The following is a 15,187-nucleotide window of genomic DNA, read 5'->3' on the forward strand; positions in this document are numbered from 1 at the left end:
TCCATGCCAATGCATTCATTTCCCACTTTCTCTTCTATTCGATTCAGTACATCTTGGTTTGTATAGAGGTCCTTGATCCACTTGGACTTTAGCTTTGTTCAAGGTGATAAATATGGATAGATTTTCATTTTTCTACACACAGACTGCCAGGTAGACCATTTATTGAAGATGCTTTCTTTTCCCATGTTTTTGGCTTCTTTGTCAAAGATCAAGGATCCATAAGGATATGTGCTTATTTTAGAGTCCTCAGTTCTATTCCATTGGTTAAGCTCTCTGTCTCTGTAGCAATACCACTTGGTTTTGTCACTATTGATCTATACTACAGCTTGAAGTCACTTTATTGTTAAAAATTGTTTTCACTCCTATCTCCATCTGCACCCAGGAGCTATGGCTGTTCCACAGCCTTCTGCACACAAATCCCTCCAGGAGAGAGCTGGTCTCTCAGGAGTGCTCTCATTCCTAAGCTCAGAGATGAAATCACAACTGTTGCTGTAATAACTGTCCAAAGCAGAATCAGCCAGGATGCAAAGGGTACAGGAACAGTGGAGATTATGGGGACAAGATTCTTCCAGTCAATCTGCACCCAGGAGCTAAGGCTGTCCCACGATGTTCCACCCACAAACCCCACCCAGTAGATCTGACACACCTAAGATCACAGACTTACAGACCCACAGTAGTGAAAAGCTCTAGTCAGAGACAGTAAGACCAACTAACACCAGGGATAACCAGATGGCAAGAGGCAAGCTCAAGAACATTACCAACAAAAACCAAGCTACTTGGCATCATCAGAACCCAGTTCTCCCACTACAGCAAGTGCTGGATACCCCAACACATTGGAAAAGCAAGATTCTGATTTAAAATGATGTTTCATGATGATGATAGAGGAATTTAAGAAAGACATAAATAACTCCCTTAAAAAAATATAGGAGAACACATGTAAACAGATAAAATACCTTAAAGAATTACAAGAAAACACAACCAAATAGGTGAAGAAATTGAAAAAACCACCCAGGATCTAAAATGGAAATAGAAACAATAAAGAAATCACAAAGGAAGACAACTCTGGAGATACAAAACCTAGAAGAGAGATCAGGCGTCATAGACACAAGCATCATCAACAGAAGACAGGAGATAGAAGAGAGAATCGCAGGTGCAGAAGATACGATAGAAAACATTGGCATAACAGTCAAGGAAAATGTAAAATTCAAAAAGCTCCTAATGCAAAACATCCAGAAAATCAATGACATGATGAGAAGAAAAAAACTAAGGATAACAGGCATAGAAGTGTGTGAAAATTCCCAACTTAAAAGTCCAGTAAATATCTTTGACAAAATTATAGAAAAAGTTCATAACCCAGAAAAAGAGGTGCATATGAGCATACAACAAACCTACAAAACTCCAAATAGACTAGACCAGAAAACAAATTCCTCCTGTCACATAATCAAAACAATAAATACACAAATCAAATAAACAATATTAAAAGCAGTAAAGAAAAAAGTAGTAAGCAGACATATCAGAATTACACCAGACTTCTCACCAGAGACTATAAAAAACAGAAGATTCTGGGCAGATGTTATACAGACCCTAAGAGAACAAAAATGCAAGCCCAGGCCTCTATACACAGAAAAACTCTCAGTTACCATAGATGGAAAAACCAAGATATTCCATGACAAAACCAAATTTACACAATACTTTTCCACAAATCCAGCCCTATAAAGGATAATAAGTGAAAAACTCCAACACAAGGTAGGAAACTATGACCCAAGAAAAAGCAAGAAAATAATCTTCTTTTAACAAATCAAAAAGAAGATAACCACAAAAACATAATTCCACCTCTAACAATAAAAATAACAGGAAGCAACAATCACTTTTCCTTGCTCTCTTAATATCAATGGACTCAATTCCCCAGGAAAAAGTCACAGACTAACAGACTGGATAGAGAATAAGTATCCAGCAATTTGCAGCATACAGGAAATGCACTTCAGTGACAAAGATGGACACTATTTCAGAAAAAAGGATAGAAAACAATTTTCCAAGCATATGGTCCCAAGAAATGAGCTAGAGTAGCCATTCTAATATTAAATAAAATTGATTTTCAACCAAAAGTTATCGTAAAAGATAAAAAAAAGACATTTACTACTCACCAAAGGAAAAATCTACCAAGATGAACTCTCAATTCTGAGCATCTATGTTCCAAATGCAAGGAAACCCACATTCATAAAAGAAACTTTACTAAAGTTCAAAGCACACATAGAAGCTCACACAAAAATAGTAGGAGATTTCAACACCCCATCTCAACAATGGACAGATTATGGAAACAGAAACTAAACAAAGACACAGTGAAACTTACAGAAGTTATGAACCAAATGGATTTAACAGATATTTATAGAACATTTTATCCTAACACAAAAGAATACACCTTCTTCTCATAGCCTAATGATACCTACTCCGAAACTGACTATATAATAAGTCACAAAAAAGGCCTCAACAGATACAGGAAGATTGAAATAATCCCATGCATCCTATTATATCACCAGGAACTAAGGCTGGTCTTCAATAACAAAAATAAATAGATAGATAAATAAATAAATAGATAAATAAATAAATAAATAAATAAATAAATAAATAGAAAGCCCAAATGCACATGGAAGTTGAACAACACTCTACTCAATGATAACTTGGTAAAGGAAGAAATAAAGAAAGAAATTAAAGACATTTTAGAATTCAATGAAAATGAAGGCACAACATGCGTAAACTTATGGGACACAATGGAAGCAGAGCTAAGAAGAAAACTCATAGCTCTGAGTGCCTCCAAAAAGAAACTGGAAAGAGCATACACTAGCAGCTTAACTGCACATCTGAAAGTTCTAGAACAAAAAGAATCAAATACACCCAAGAGTAATACATGGTAGGAAATATTCAAACTCAGGGATGAAATCAACCAAGTAGAAACAAAAAGAACTATACAAAGAATTAATAGAACTGAAACTTGGTTCTTTGAGAGAAACACCAAAATAGATAAACCCTTATCCAGACTAACCAGAGGACACAGAAACAGTACCTAAATTAAGAAAATGAAAGACAAAATGGAAGACATAACAACAGAAAACAAAGAAATCCAAAAAACAATCAGATCCTACTACAAAAGCCTATACTCAACAAAACTGGAAAATCTGGATGAAATGAACAATTTTCTAGACAGATACCATGGACCAAAGTTAAGCCAGGATGAAATAAACCATCTAAACAGTCTCATAACCCCTAAAGAAATAGAAGCAGTCATTAATATTCTCACAAACGAAAAAAAGCCCAGGACCAGTTGGGTTTAGTGCAGAATTCTAGCAGACCTTCAAAAAAGACCTAATATCAATACTCTTCAAATTATTTCACAAAATAGAAACAGAAAGAACACTACCCAATTTGTTCTATGAAACCACAATTATGCTTATACATAAACCACACAAAGACTTAACAAAGAAAGACAACTTTAACCCAATTTGCCTTATTAATACTGATGCAAAACTACTCAATAAATTCTCACAAACTGAATCCAAGAACACATCAGAATGATCATACACCATGATCATGTAGGCTTCATCCCAGGGATGCAGGGATGGTTCAATATACAGAAATGTATCAACTTAATCCATTAAATAAACAAACTCAAAGAAAAATAATCATATGATCATTTCATTGGATGCTAAGAAAGCATATGACGAAATCCAACACCCCTTCATGATAAAAGACTCAGAAAGGTCAGGAAATCAAATCCCACACCTAACCAAAGTAAAAGCAATATACAGCAAATCAGTAGCCGACATCAAGCAAAATGGAGAGAAACTTGAAGCAATCCCATTAAAATCAGGGACTAGACAAGGCTGCCAACTCTCTCCCTCCCTATTCAATATAGTACTCAAAGTCCTAGCCAGACAGCAAAAGAAGATGAAGTGGATACAAATTGAAACAGAAGAATAAAATTATCACTACTTGAAGATGATATGATAGTATACTTAACTGACCCCAAAAATTCTACCAGAGAATTTCTAAACATGGTAAACAAATTCAGCAAAGTGGCTGGATATACAATTTACTCAAACAAATCAGTAGCCTTCCTCTTATCAAAGGATAAACAGGCTAAGAAAAACATTAGAGAAACAACACCCTTCACAATGGTCACAAATAATATAAAATACCTTGGTATGACTCTACCCAAGCAACTGAAAGATCTATATGACAAGAACTTCAAGTCTCTGAAGAAAAAAAATTGAAGATCTCATAAGATGAAAATATCTCCCATATTCATGGATTGGCAGGATTAATATACCAAAAAATGGCCATCTTGCCAAAAAGCAATCTATAGATTCAATGCAATCCCCATCAAAATTCTAACTAAATTCTTCATAGAGTTAGAAAGAGCCGTTTGCAAAATCATCTGGAATAATAAACACCCAGGATAGCAAAATCTATCTTCAACAATAAAAGAACATCTGGGGGAATCACCATCCCTGACCTCAAGTTATATTACAGAGAAATAGTGATAAAAGCTGCATGGTACTGGTATCATAGATCAATGGAACAGAATTGAAGACTCACAAATGAAACCATACACCAGTGGTCACTTAATCTTTGACAAAGGAGCTAAAACCATCAATGGTGAAAAAGACAGCATTTTCAACAAATGGTGCTAGTTCAACTGCCAGTCAACATGTAGATAAATGCAAATCAATCCATGCTACTGCATGTGGGTTCCTTGCAGGTAGATTGCTCCTGTTGTACTGTCTACATAGACACAGGGCAGAGTGCACAATGGAGGCTAAGCAGATGATACTGTACTGCAAAGCAAAATCATAATCAAGAGAAGACTTATTTCTGGCAAAAGAAAAAAATCATTATTGGGGCATGTAAAGGTCTACATGAAATATTTTACCTAGTTGTGAAGTTTTAATTACTCTGATCAAGTGTTCTATTTCAATTTTTCACAAAAGATAAAAAGATGTCCTCTAATCACATTTTACCTCTGAATTACTTCCCCCCTTCTTGACTGACTTGACTTGATGATAAATCATCTCATGAATATAGTAGAAAAGTATTGCAATGTCGCTTTTACCAAAATCCATGCTGTTCTCTAAGCAATTTTCTGTCCACTGATCAAAAGCTGAAACTCTATTTTTATTTTTATTTGCCCCTGTGGAGTTCAGTGTTGGGTAAATGTTTTGTTTCTCCATTTCAAATATTTAATTCTAGTCATCTCTACAGTGACAAAAATATCTGTGCTATACAAAATATAATTTTTCATTTAAAAAGAGAAAAAATAAAAAGAAGAAGAATGAAAATTGAACCATTCTTATCTCCTTGTACAAAGCTCAAGTCCAAGTGGATTAAGGGCCCCCACATAAAACCAGCTACATTGAAACTAATAGAAGCAAAAATATGGAAGAGCCTTGAGTACATGGGCACAGGGGAAAATTTCCTGAACAGAACACCAATAGCTTATGCTCAAAGATCAAGAATTAACAAATGAGACCTCATAAAATTGCAAATATTCTGTAAGACAAGGGACACTGTCAATAAGACAAAACATCAACCAACAGATTAGTAAAAGATCTTTATGAACCCTACATCTAGAGGGCTAATATGCAACATATACAAAGAACTCAAGAAGTTAGACTCCAGAGAACTAAACATTCCTATTAAAAATAGAGTACATAGTTAAATAGAGAAGTCCCAACTTAGGAATACCAAATGTGCTAAGAAGCACATAAAGAAATGTTCAACATCCTTAGCCATCAGAGAAATGCAAATCTAACAACCCTGAGATTCCACCACACAACAGTCAGAATGACTAAGATCAAACACTCAGGTGACAGCTGATTCTGGCAAGGATGTTGAGAAAGAGGAACACTACCCTATTGTTGATGGGATTGCAAGTTAGTACAACCACTTTGTAAATCAGTGTGGTGGTTCCTCACAAAATTGAACCTGAGAAGATTGGTATTACCTAAGGACCCAGCTATACCATTTCTAGGCATATACCCAAAAGATGCTCCAACATATAACAAAGACATATACTCCACTATGTTCATAGTAGCCTTATTTATAATAACCAGAAGCTGGAAATTACCCAGATGTCACTCAACAGAGGAATGGATACAGAAAATGTGGTACATTTACAGAATGGAGTACTACTCAGCTATAAAAATCAATGATTTCATGTAATTCTAAGGCAAATGGATAGAAGTAGAAAATATCATCATAAGTCAGATAAACCATTCACAAAATAACACATGTGATATACATTTAATTATAAGTGGATATTAACCCAAAAGCTAGGAAAACCCAAGATACAATTCACAAACCACATGAAGCACAAGAAGGAAGACCAAAGTGTCAATACTTCGGTCCTTCTTAGAAGGGGGAACAAAATACCCCCATTAGGAGATACAAAATGTGGAGTGGTGACTGAAGGAAAGACCATCCAGAGACTGCCTCACCTGGGAATTAATCACATATAGATTCATCAAACCCAGACAGTATAGTGGATGCAAGAAGTGCTTGCTTGCAAGAGCCAGATATAGTTGTCTCCTAAGAAGCTCTGCCAGAGCCTGACAAATACAGAGGTGGATGCTCACAGTCAACCATTGGACTGAGCACAGGGTCTCCAATGGTGGAGTTAGAAAAAGGACTGAAGGAACTGAAGGGGTTTGCAGCCCCATAGGAAGAACAATGATATAAACCTACCACACACACACACACAGAGCTCCCAGGGACTAAATCACCAACCAAAGAGTACACAAAGAGTTACCCATGGCTCCAACTGCTTATGTAGCAGAGGATGGCCTTGTTGGAAAATCAATGGGAGGAGGAACCCTTTATCTTGTGAAGGCACAATACTCCAGTGTAGAGGAATGCCAGGATGGGAAATTGAGAGTGGGTGGATGGGTGTAGGAACACTCTCATAGAAGCAGAGGGGAGTGTGATTTGATAGGGGGTTTTAGTAGGGAGAACCAGGAAAGGGAGTAACATTTGAAATGTAAACCAAGAAAATATTTAAAAACAAAATTTCAAAAAGCAAATTGTTTTCATTATACAGGGCGTTGGTTTTTCCATATGAAACTGAAAGTTGCTTTTTCCATGACTGTGAGTACTTTGTTGGAATCTTGGTGAGGAATGTGCTGAATCTGTAAATTGATTTAGTAAGATGATTATTTTAACTATGTTAATCTTATCAATCCATGAGCATGAGAGATCTTTCCATATTCTAACGTTTTCTTCAATTTTGTTTTTCAGGGATTTGACCTTCTTTTCATGTAGATCTTTCATATGATTGGTTAGAGTTACATCAAGATATTTTAAAATATTTGTGACTATTGAAAAGAGTGTTGTTTTCCTAATTTCTCTCTCAGCCTGTTTATCATTTATATAATGAAAGGCTACAGATTTATTTGAGTTAATTTTATATTCAGTCATTTTGCTTAAGTTGTTTACTAGCTATAGAAGTTCCCTGGTAGATTTTTGGTGTCTCTTATATATACTAGCATATCATCTCCAAATAGTAATGGCTTGACTTTTTCTCCAATTTGTATCCCTTTGATCTCCTTTTGTTGTCTTAATGCTCTAACTAGAAGTTCAGTTACTAACATTGAATAGATACAGAGAGAATTGGCAGCCTTGTCCCTGATTTTAGTGGGATTACTTCAAGTAAATCTCCAGTTAATTTGGTATTTGCTGATGATTTGCTGTGTATTTCTTTTATTATACTTAGGTAAGGGCATGAATTACTGATCTCTCCAATATTTTTAACCTGACGGAGTATAGAGAGAAGCATGAAGCCAAGACAAAATTTTCTGATCAAGGCTCAAATTTTAATATTCAGCTCTTCTACTTAAAGGGAAAGCCCCACCAAACCCATTCTTGTTTTAGCCAGAGATAGGTGGGAGAACCCATCCTTTGTTACAGACTGAGATGTCTCAAGGCAAGCTCAGTTAACAGTCTATTCTTCTAAGTTCCTGTTGAACATTGTATGTGCAGCCAAGGTGGGTAACTCTACCTAGGTCCTATTATTAGGTCTATTGTGGTAAACAAATCTTTCTGGCCTGCTCAAGGCTGGGGGGGGGCGGCACATTGTGACTTCATTTTCATTTAATTTTAGAAAGTCTTTAGTTTCTTTCTTTATTAACTCTCTGACCAAGTTTTCAATGAGTAGAGAGTTGTAAGTTTCCATGGGTATATGGGGTTTATGTTGTTTTTTTGTTATTGAAGTCAAGTTCTAGCCCATGGTGATCTGATAGAATGCATGGGATTATTTCAATCTTCTTATATCTGGTGAGGCTTGTTTTGTGACAATTATATGGTTGATTTTGGAGAAGGTATTATGAGGTGCTGAAAAAAGGTATATTATTTTGTTTTAGGGTGAACTGTTCTCTATATATCTGTTAAATCCATTTGGTTGATAACTTCTATTAGCTACACTGTGTCTCTGTTTAGTTTCTATTTCAATGATCTATCTCCCACTCATACTGTGTGAGGTTCAATGTGTGTTTTGAGGTTTAGTTAAGTTTCTTTTATGAAAGGTAATGACCTTGCATTTGGGGTGTAGGTATTCAGAATTGAGGTTTTATTTTGGTGGATGTTTTCTTTGATAAATATGGAGTGTCTTTTCCCATCTAATTTGATAATTTTTGTTGATAGTGTATTTTCTTGAATATTAGAATGGCAATTTCCACTTGTTTCTTGGAAAAACTTGCTTGAAAATCTTTTTTTCAGACTTTTACTCTGAGGTACTATTGGTCTCTAAGATCCAAAACCAGGGTCGCGCTCTCACAGAAACACACACGGTGGGAACTCACTGTAATAACATGAGGTTTAATGATACTAGTGCACAAGGACACTCTCAAATACAGGCAAGAGAGTCCCAAACAAAAGCTGGGAGTAGTTCTTATACAAAGTTCACAAGGGGAAACCACAAAGGCTGGTCTCTAGGTGACTCAGATTATGACAATGAGTGTCTTCTGTTTGCCCAGGTTTATTACATTAAGGGCTCAGCTTCCTGATTCCTGGAATGTGTCTGTGTGCTCTGGGCCTTCCTCACCCACAGATAGGTTCCTTCTCCTGTGGTCTGAGGAATGTTAATCAGCCTCTCTCTTCTTCCTCTGAATGTTAATCTAGCAAGTGTCCTCTGACTAAGGAATGTGCCCCTCCCCGGATGTGTCCTGAGAGTATGGGGTTCTTTTAATCTTAAATTCAAACTGAGACCTGAAAGTCCTACAGTACTAGCTGTCTTTTTCATTGAGGTGTGATTCTTTAAGGCATCAAAATGTTCTATTCTGCTTTCACATCCAGTCTGTTAGCTTATGTCATTTGTCATTTTATTGGAGAATGGAGTCCATTGATGTTGAGAGATATTAAAAATATATGATAGTTAGATCTTGTTTTTTTGTTGTTGTTGCAGGTAGAATTGTGTGTGTGTGTGTGTGTGTGTGTAATTCTCTCTTTTGGGGTTTGCTCTAAGATTATTAATTTCTTGGGTTTTTTTTCCCTTTGGCATAGCTATTCTTGTATGGGAATTTTCCTCCTAGAATCATATGTAGGGCTAAATTAGTAGATATATCTTGTTGAAATTTGGTTTTATCATAGAGTATTTTGATTTCTCCATCTTTGGTGATTGGTAGTTTGGCTGGGATAATAGCCTGGGCTGGCATCTGGGTTCTCTTAGAGTCTAAATGACATCTGTCCATGAACATCTGGCTTTTAGTCTCTGTTGAGAAGTCTGGTGTAATTATGATAGATCTGCTATAAGTTACTTGACTTTTTTCCCTTACAGCTTTTAATATTCTTTGCTTTGTGCATTTAGTGTTTTATTTATTATGTGATGGAAGAATTTTCTTTTCTGGTCCAATATGTTTTGTAATCTATAAGCTTCTTGTTCTTTTATGGGCATCTCTTTTTTTAAGTTTGGGAAGTTTTCGCCTATGATTTTCTTGAAGATATTTTCTGGCCCTTTGAGCTAGAAATCTTTACTCTCTTCTATTCCTGTTATTCTTAGGCTTGGTTTTTTCATTTTGTCCTGGATTTCCTGGATATTTTGCTTTATGATTTTGTATGCTTTTATAATTTTGTTTGACCATTGTGTCAATATCTTCTATGGTATCTTCTATGCCTGAGATTATCTCTTCTATCTCTTGTACTCTGTTGGTAATCCTTATATCTGTAGCTCTTAATCTCTTTCCTAGTAATTACATCTCCATGGTTGCCTCTATTTCTGACGTATTACTGTTTCTACTCCTGTTTTTAGGTCTTGGACTGCTCTGTCCAATTACTTTATCTATTTGATTTTCTTTTCTTGTATTTATTTGAGGGATTTATTTGTTTCTTCTTTAAGGACTTCTACCTGTTTAACTGTTTGCCTGTATTTCTTTAAATGAGCTATTGATAGCCTCCTTAAAGGTCTCTATTATCTTCATGAGGTGGAATTTTAAGTCAACATCATGCTTTTCAGGTTTATTGGGGTTTCTATGGCTTGCCATGTAGGGATAGCTAGGTTCTTATGTTGTCAATGTATATTGGCTTCTATTGTTTATGATCTTGCATGTGCCTCCTACCATTTGATTATCTCTGGTGTTAGCTGGTCTGGGTATCTCTGTCTGTAGCCTGCCTCCTGTGTCCCTGGCTTACAGCTGATCTCCTGGGAGATCTGTGGCCCTAGCCGCAGCCAGTATCCTGAGAGACTTAAAGACTATTGCCCTAGCTGCAGCAGATCTTCTGTGAGCCCTGCAGAGAGGGAGAGAGAGGCTGATCTGTCCTCACACAGGTTCAGATAAGAAGGTAGATTTTGTTTGCATATAGGAGGGAGGACACCCATGTCTATGGGCACCTGGAGGATCCCTACTGCTGGGAATATTTTGGCAGCTACAATATCTGCTGCCCAGGCAGCAACAGTTCTCCTTGGAGCCCAGTAGACTGTGCACTGTTGTGAAAGTGGGCACGACAGACTGATCACACCAAACATAAACAGACCAGACAGGAGATAGCATTTGTGAGGAAGGGGACAGAGTCCCATGTGCACTGGGCACCTGAGGGTCCCTGCTTTTGCAGTTATTTGTACAGCTGTCCTCTTTGTTCTCCTGATTAGAGAAAATCTCCTGGGAGGCTTACAGACTGTACAGTGTTAAGAAAGCATGGGAGACAGGCTTATCTGCCCCAAGCAGTTGAAGATGAAAAGAGAGATGTATAGGGGAGAGGAGACCCACATCAGCTGGGCACCTGGGTATTCCCTACTGCTGCAGCTATTTGGGCTACAGAACAATGCTGAAGACATAAAATAATTCTAAAAAATATTATGGTTTCACTTATGAATGCCATCATGCTAAGAAAAATAGAGACTGAATTAGAAAAGAATTTATTGAAAGTAATACTTTCAAAACTTTGAAGATTATATGATAGTACATGACTATTATTCTACACTTGAAAAGTAGAGGTGAGAAATGAGGATTTCAATTTAATTTTTGGCTACATGAGAAGTGAAAGGCTGGGTTAAAAAAGATTTTGTCACAAAGATACAAGTAAAATACAAAAAAGTAAAAATTATAATACAAATAACTTTATGGTATTTTCTGAAGTCAGCACTGAACAATGAAAATGAAAAAAATTCAGAGAAAGCTCATTGATAGCAAACAGCTGTTATTTATAATTATATCTCTGATACATACGTAGGCCATGTTATACTTGTGAAATAGAACTAAAATTTCCTGATATCTTTACATGTGTAATGATCTTTTTGTAACAATTAAGAAATATTTTCATGTGGTAGTGAGATAATGCATGTCAGGTATGTAAGGTATTTGAAATAATTATTAGCTGAAATAATACAAAATGTGGTACAATACAATGAAACTTGTAGGAGCTGAGAGACAGGCCTCTTGAAATTATTTTGTTAATGGTCTTTAAGGACATGTGCTTCTGGGATCAGACACAAAGTAATACAATGGGTCTAATGAGGACATTTGGAAATTTGGTCCCTGGAGATGCAAAGACTATAGACTTCAGCCTGTAGAAGCCTCCTTCCACACACCTGCCACAATCAGAAACAGACACCTATGAGTCCTCCTAGAAAGGATCCTACCTGAAAAAGGAGAAAGGACTCAGACTATCTACCTTTTTTTATGACAAATTTTCCAACTTCAATATCCAAGTAAGTCAATATGCGTAGTTCTTCTTTGACATCCACAGGTCTTCTAAAGTGTGTTACTTAAAGTTTATATAGTGAAGTTAGGAGTAATCCATCATCTTTTATCCACTTATGTTTAAATTCATGTTAATTTCTATATGTGAATTATATCTTAGACCATAATTCTCAAATGTATTTTTCTACTTTTGAATACATCTCTGTTTACAATGCAAAATCTACCAATGATCCATTTCTGTCTAACATCCTCCTATCCCCAAATACATTACTTATTTGTGATGATTGTATGATGACTTGTGTTCCTGGTAGGAAACAAAAAACAAAAACAAAACTTGTACAAAATGGCAGTGTGAGAATAATAAACACTTAGCACTGAGATAGATCATTTTATTTTATTCATTTCTTGTTACAAAATAGTTTCATTGTTTCTTTTCCAGATTAATTTAAATATAATTAATACTTTACACTTTCAACTCATAAAGTATGGATCAATTATATGCATAAATTCCCTACTATACAGGTATGTTTCTCCTATCAATGATTGTCCTCACTCACAAAGTATGAACCTTACTATGGATTATATTGAGAATTTATATGTTACATGTGAAATTATGTAGTATATCTTCTAAACTCTTCATCTCACCATAAAGCTATCATATACAGTCTTAGGGTGAACACGTGTTGTCTTAACACAGTGCTTCCCATATAAATAAAATTGTGTAATTAATAAAAAATTTTACTATTATCTAGAAGATTCATATTTCCAACTGAGTATAGAACTTAAATACTTAAACTTTTCTTAAAGGTTGCTAGTGTTCTTTTTATTCCATCCTTTATCTTGAATTTTATTTAAAACTGAAAAGCCATGTATTCCCTTCTCTTATGGGAAGATTTTTCACATAGCTTAACAGATAATCTGGTAGTAACATTCCTAATTTCTCCTAAAAATTAACTTCCAAAAATCATGAGTTGCTTTTCTGTGGGGATGTCTCTTGAGAACACACACACTAATCTTTGATTAGTTCTACTAGGAAGTATTTCAATCATTGGACCTAGTTTAGTTACTATAAGTAGACTGTCTTATAAATGGAACAGCTATAGATTTTTCTGGTAAAACTTTAAAATTATGAAGATAACTTGGAGATCTTGGCTATAATCCAAATCTACTGATTATGTGTGCTTTAGATACATAAAATGACATTGATTAAAAAGTCAACTGCACAATCATATGATTAAAGAAATAACCCTGACTCTTCCAATCAGTGTCTATATTTTTTATGTTAACAAATAAATTCCAGATTTCCTAAAGACATCATTGGGTAAACGGAGTGAATACCTGAAAAAATAATTTGACATAATACCATCATGTCTGATAAGCAGGCCAATATTTGATAAACATTTTATACTTAGGTATTCATAACTTTTAATTTTCTTTTTCATAGTATAAGTATTGTATATTTCTAATTTAAAATCCATATTATTCTAAGATATTAAAACCTATTAGACCAATTAAAAAAACAAGTTAATGTATAACAATTAATTAACTATATAAAAACAAGAGTAAAGGAGATTATAGAGGTTGAGACTAGCAGAAGAAACAAAACAAAATTCACCAGATATTAAAACTCAGATGAAAAAGACTTTTTCATAAATGCATGCTTCCTCATGATTCATTTTACATCAAAACCACCTGGAGTATTATTTAAACTGTAAGATAAAAACCATAATATTAACAGTTTGTAAGGAATATAACAGAATGGACATATATTTCTAACATTATTATAAGCGCTACTCTTTGCCACTACATTTGATTTTTCTCCATACTTCTATCAGATTAACCCATAAAATGGAATCTAAAAACCAAACAGATGTTTCAAGATTCTTTCTCATGGGAATAACAGATGATATAACAATGAAGCCCCTCATCTTCAGCATGTTTACCTCCATCTACTTGATCACCATCTTGGGAAATCTGCTCATCATTCTGACTGTCAGTACTGATTTCCATCTCCAAACACCCATGTACATATTTCTCTCTAATCTATCCTTTAATGATATCTGCTTAAGCACAACCATAATTCCAAAGACACTGGTGAACATTTATGAACAGGATCAGAGCATCACATATACTGGCTGTCTTACACAAATCTGTTTTACCTTGCTTTTTTGTAGTTTTGAAAGTTGTCTTCTTTCAGTAATGGCATATGACCGCTATGTTGCCATATGTCATCCCCTGAACTACACAATGATCATGAATCCTCAAACCTGTGGTTTGCTAATTCTATTATCTCTAATCATTAGTCTTGTGAACAGTGGATTGCTTGGTCTGACAGTGTTGCAGTTGTCCTTCTGCACAAACCTAGAAATTCCCTTATTTTTCTGTGAACTTGCTCAAGTCATCAAGCTAGCTTGTTCTGACACCCTGGTCAACTACATTCTGATATATCTTGCAACAATCATACTTAATGGTATTCCAATCTCTGGAATAATTTTCTCTTATACTCAAATTGCCTCTGCTGTTTTGAGAATGTCTTCAGTGAAAGGAAAGTATAAAGCAATTTCTACCTGTGGGTCTCACCTTTCAGTGGTTTCCTTGTTCTATGGTACAGCATTAGGTGTTTATATCAGCTCTGCATTCACTACCTCAGTCACAAATACTGCATTTGCTTATGTGATGTGTACATTGGTCCCTCAAATGTTGAATCCATTTATATATAGCTTGAGGAACAGAGACATGGAGGTAGCCATGAGAAAACACATCAGTAGGGCAGTGTGTTTACTCTGATGTGACATTTGCTGTGGACTTGTATTTCTGAACTAAACCAAGGGGGAAGGATTCTTAATGAGAAAAAAAATTCATCTTTTTATTATTATAATCTTTTAAAATTCACAATTAACTTATAATCTAAAACTATATTCTGTGATTTTCTTTCTTTTCTAGGGCTCTTTAAATATCTCATGATTAAATAATTACTTTGATTACCTGAGAACAATTTGCTTGGTTAT

At 35.3% G+C, this 15,187-nt stretch overlaps 1 protein-coding gene across 1 annotated transcript; it reads left to right on the forward strand.

Annotated features, from left to right (window-relative positions):
* The first annotated feature begins 14,012 nt into the window (after nucleotides 1-14,012).
* On the forward strand, nucleotides 14,013-14,966 carry LOC114617788 (olfactory receptor 7G2-like). The gene has a single exon (XM_028763435.1). It carries the CDS (start codon nucleotides 14,028-14,030, stop codon nucleotides 14,964-14,966), a length of 939 nt encoding a protein of 312 aa, XP_028619268.1. The 5' UTR covers nucleotides 14,013-14,027.
* Nucleotides 14,967-15,187: the final 221 nt, after the last annotated feature.

Source organism: Grammomys surdaster, unplaced genomic scaffold (assembly GCF_004785775.1).
Source record: "Grammomys surdaster isolate TR1022 unplaced genomic scaffold, NIH_TR_1.0 138, whole genome shotgun sequence".
NCBI classification, from domain to species: Eukaryota; Metazoa; Chordata; class Mammalia; order Rodentia; family Muridae; genus Grammomys; species Grammomys surdaster.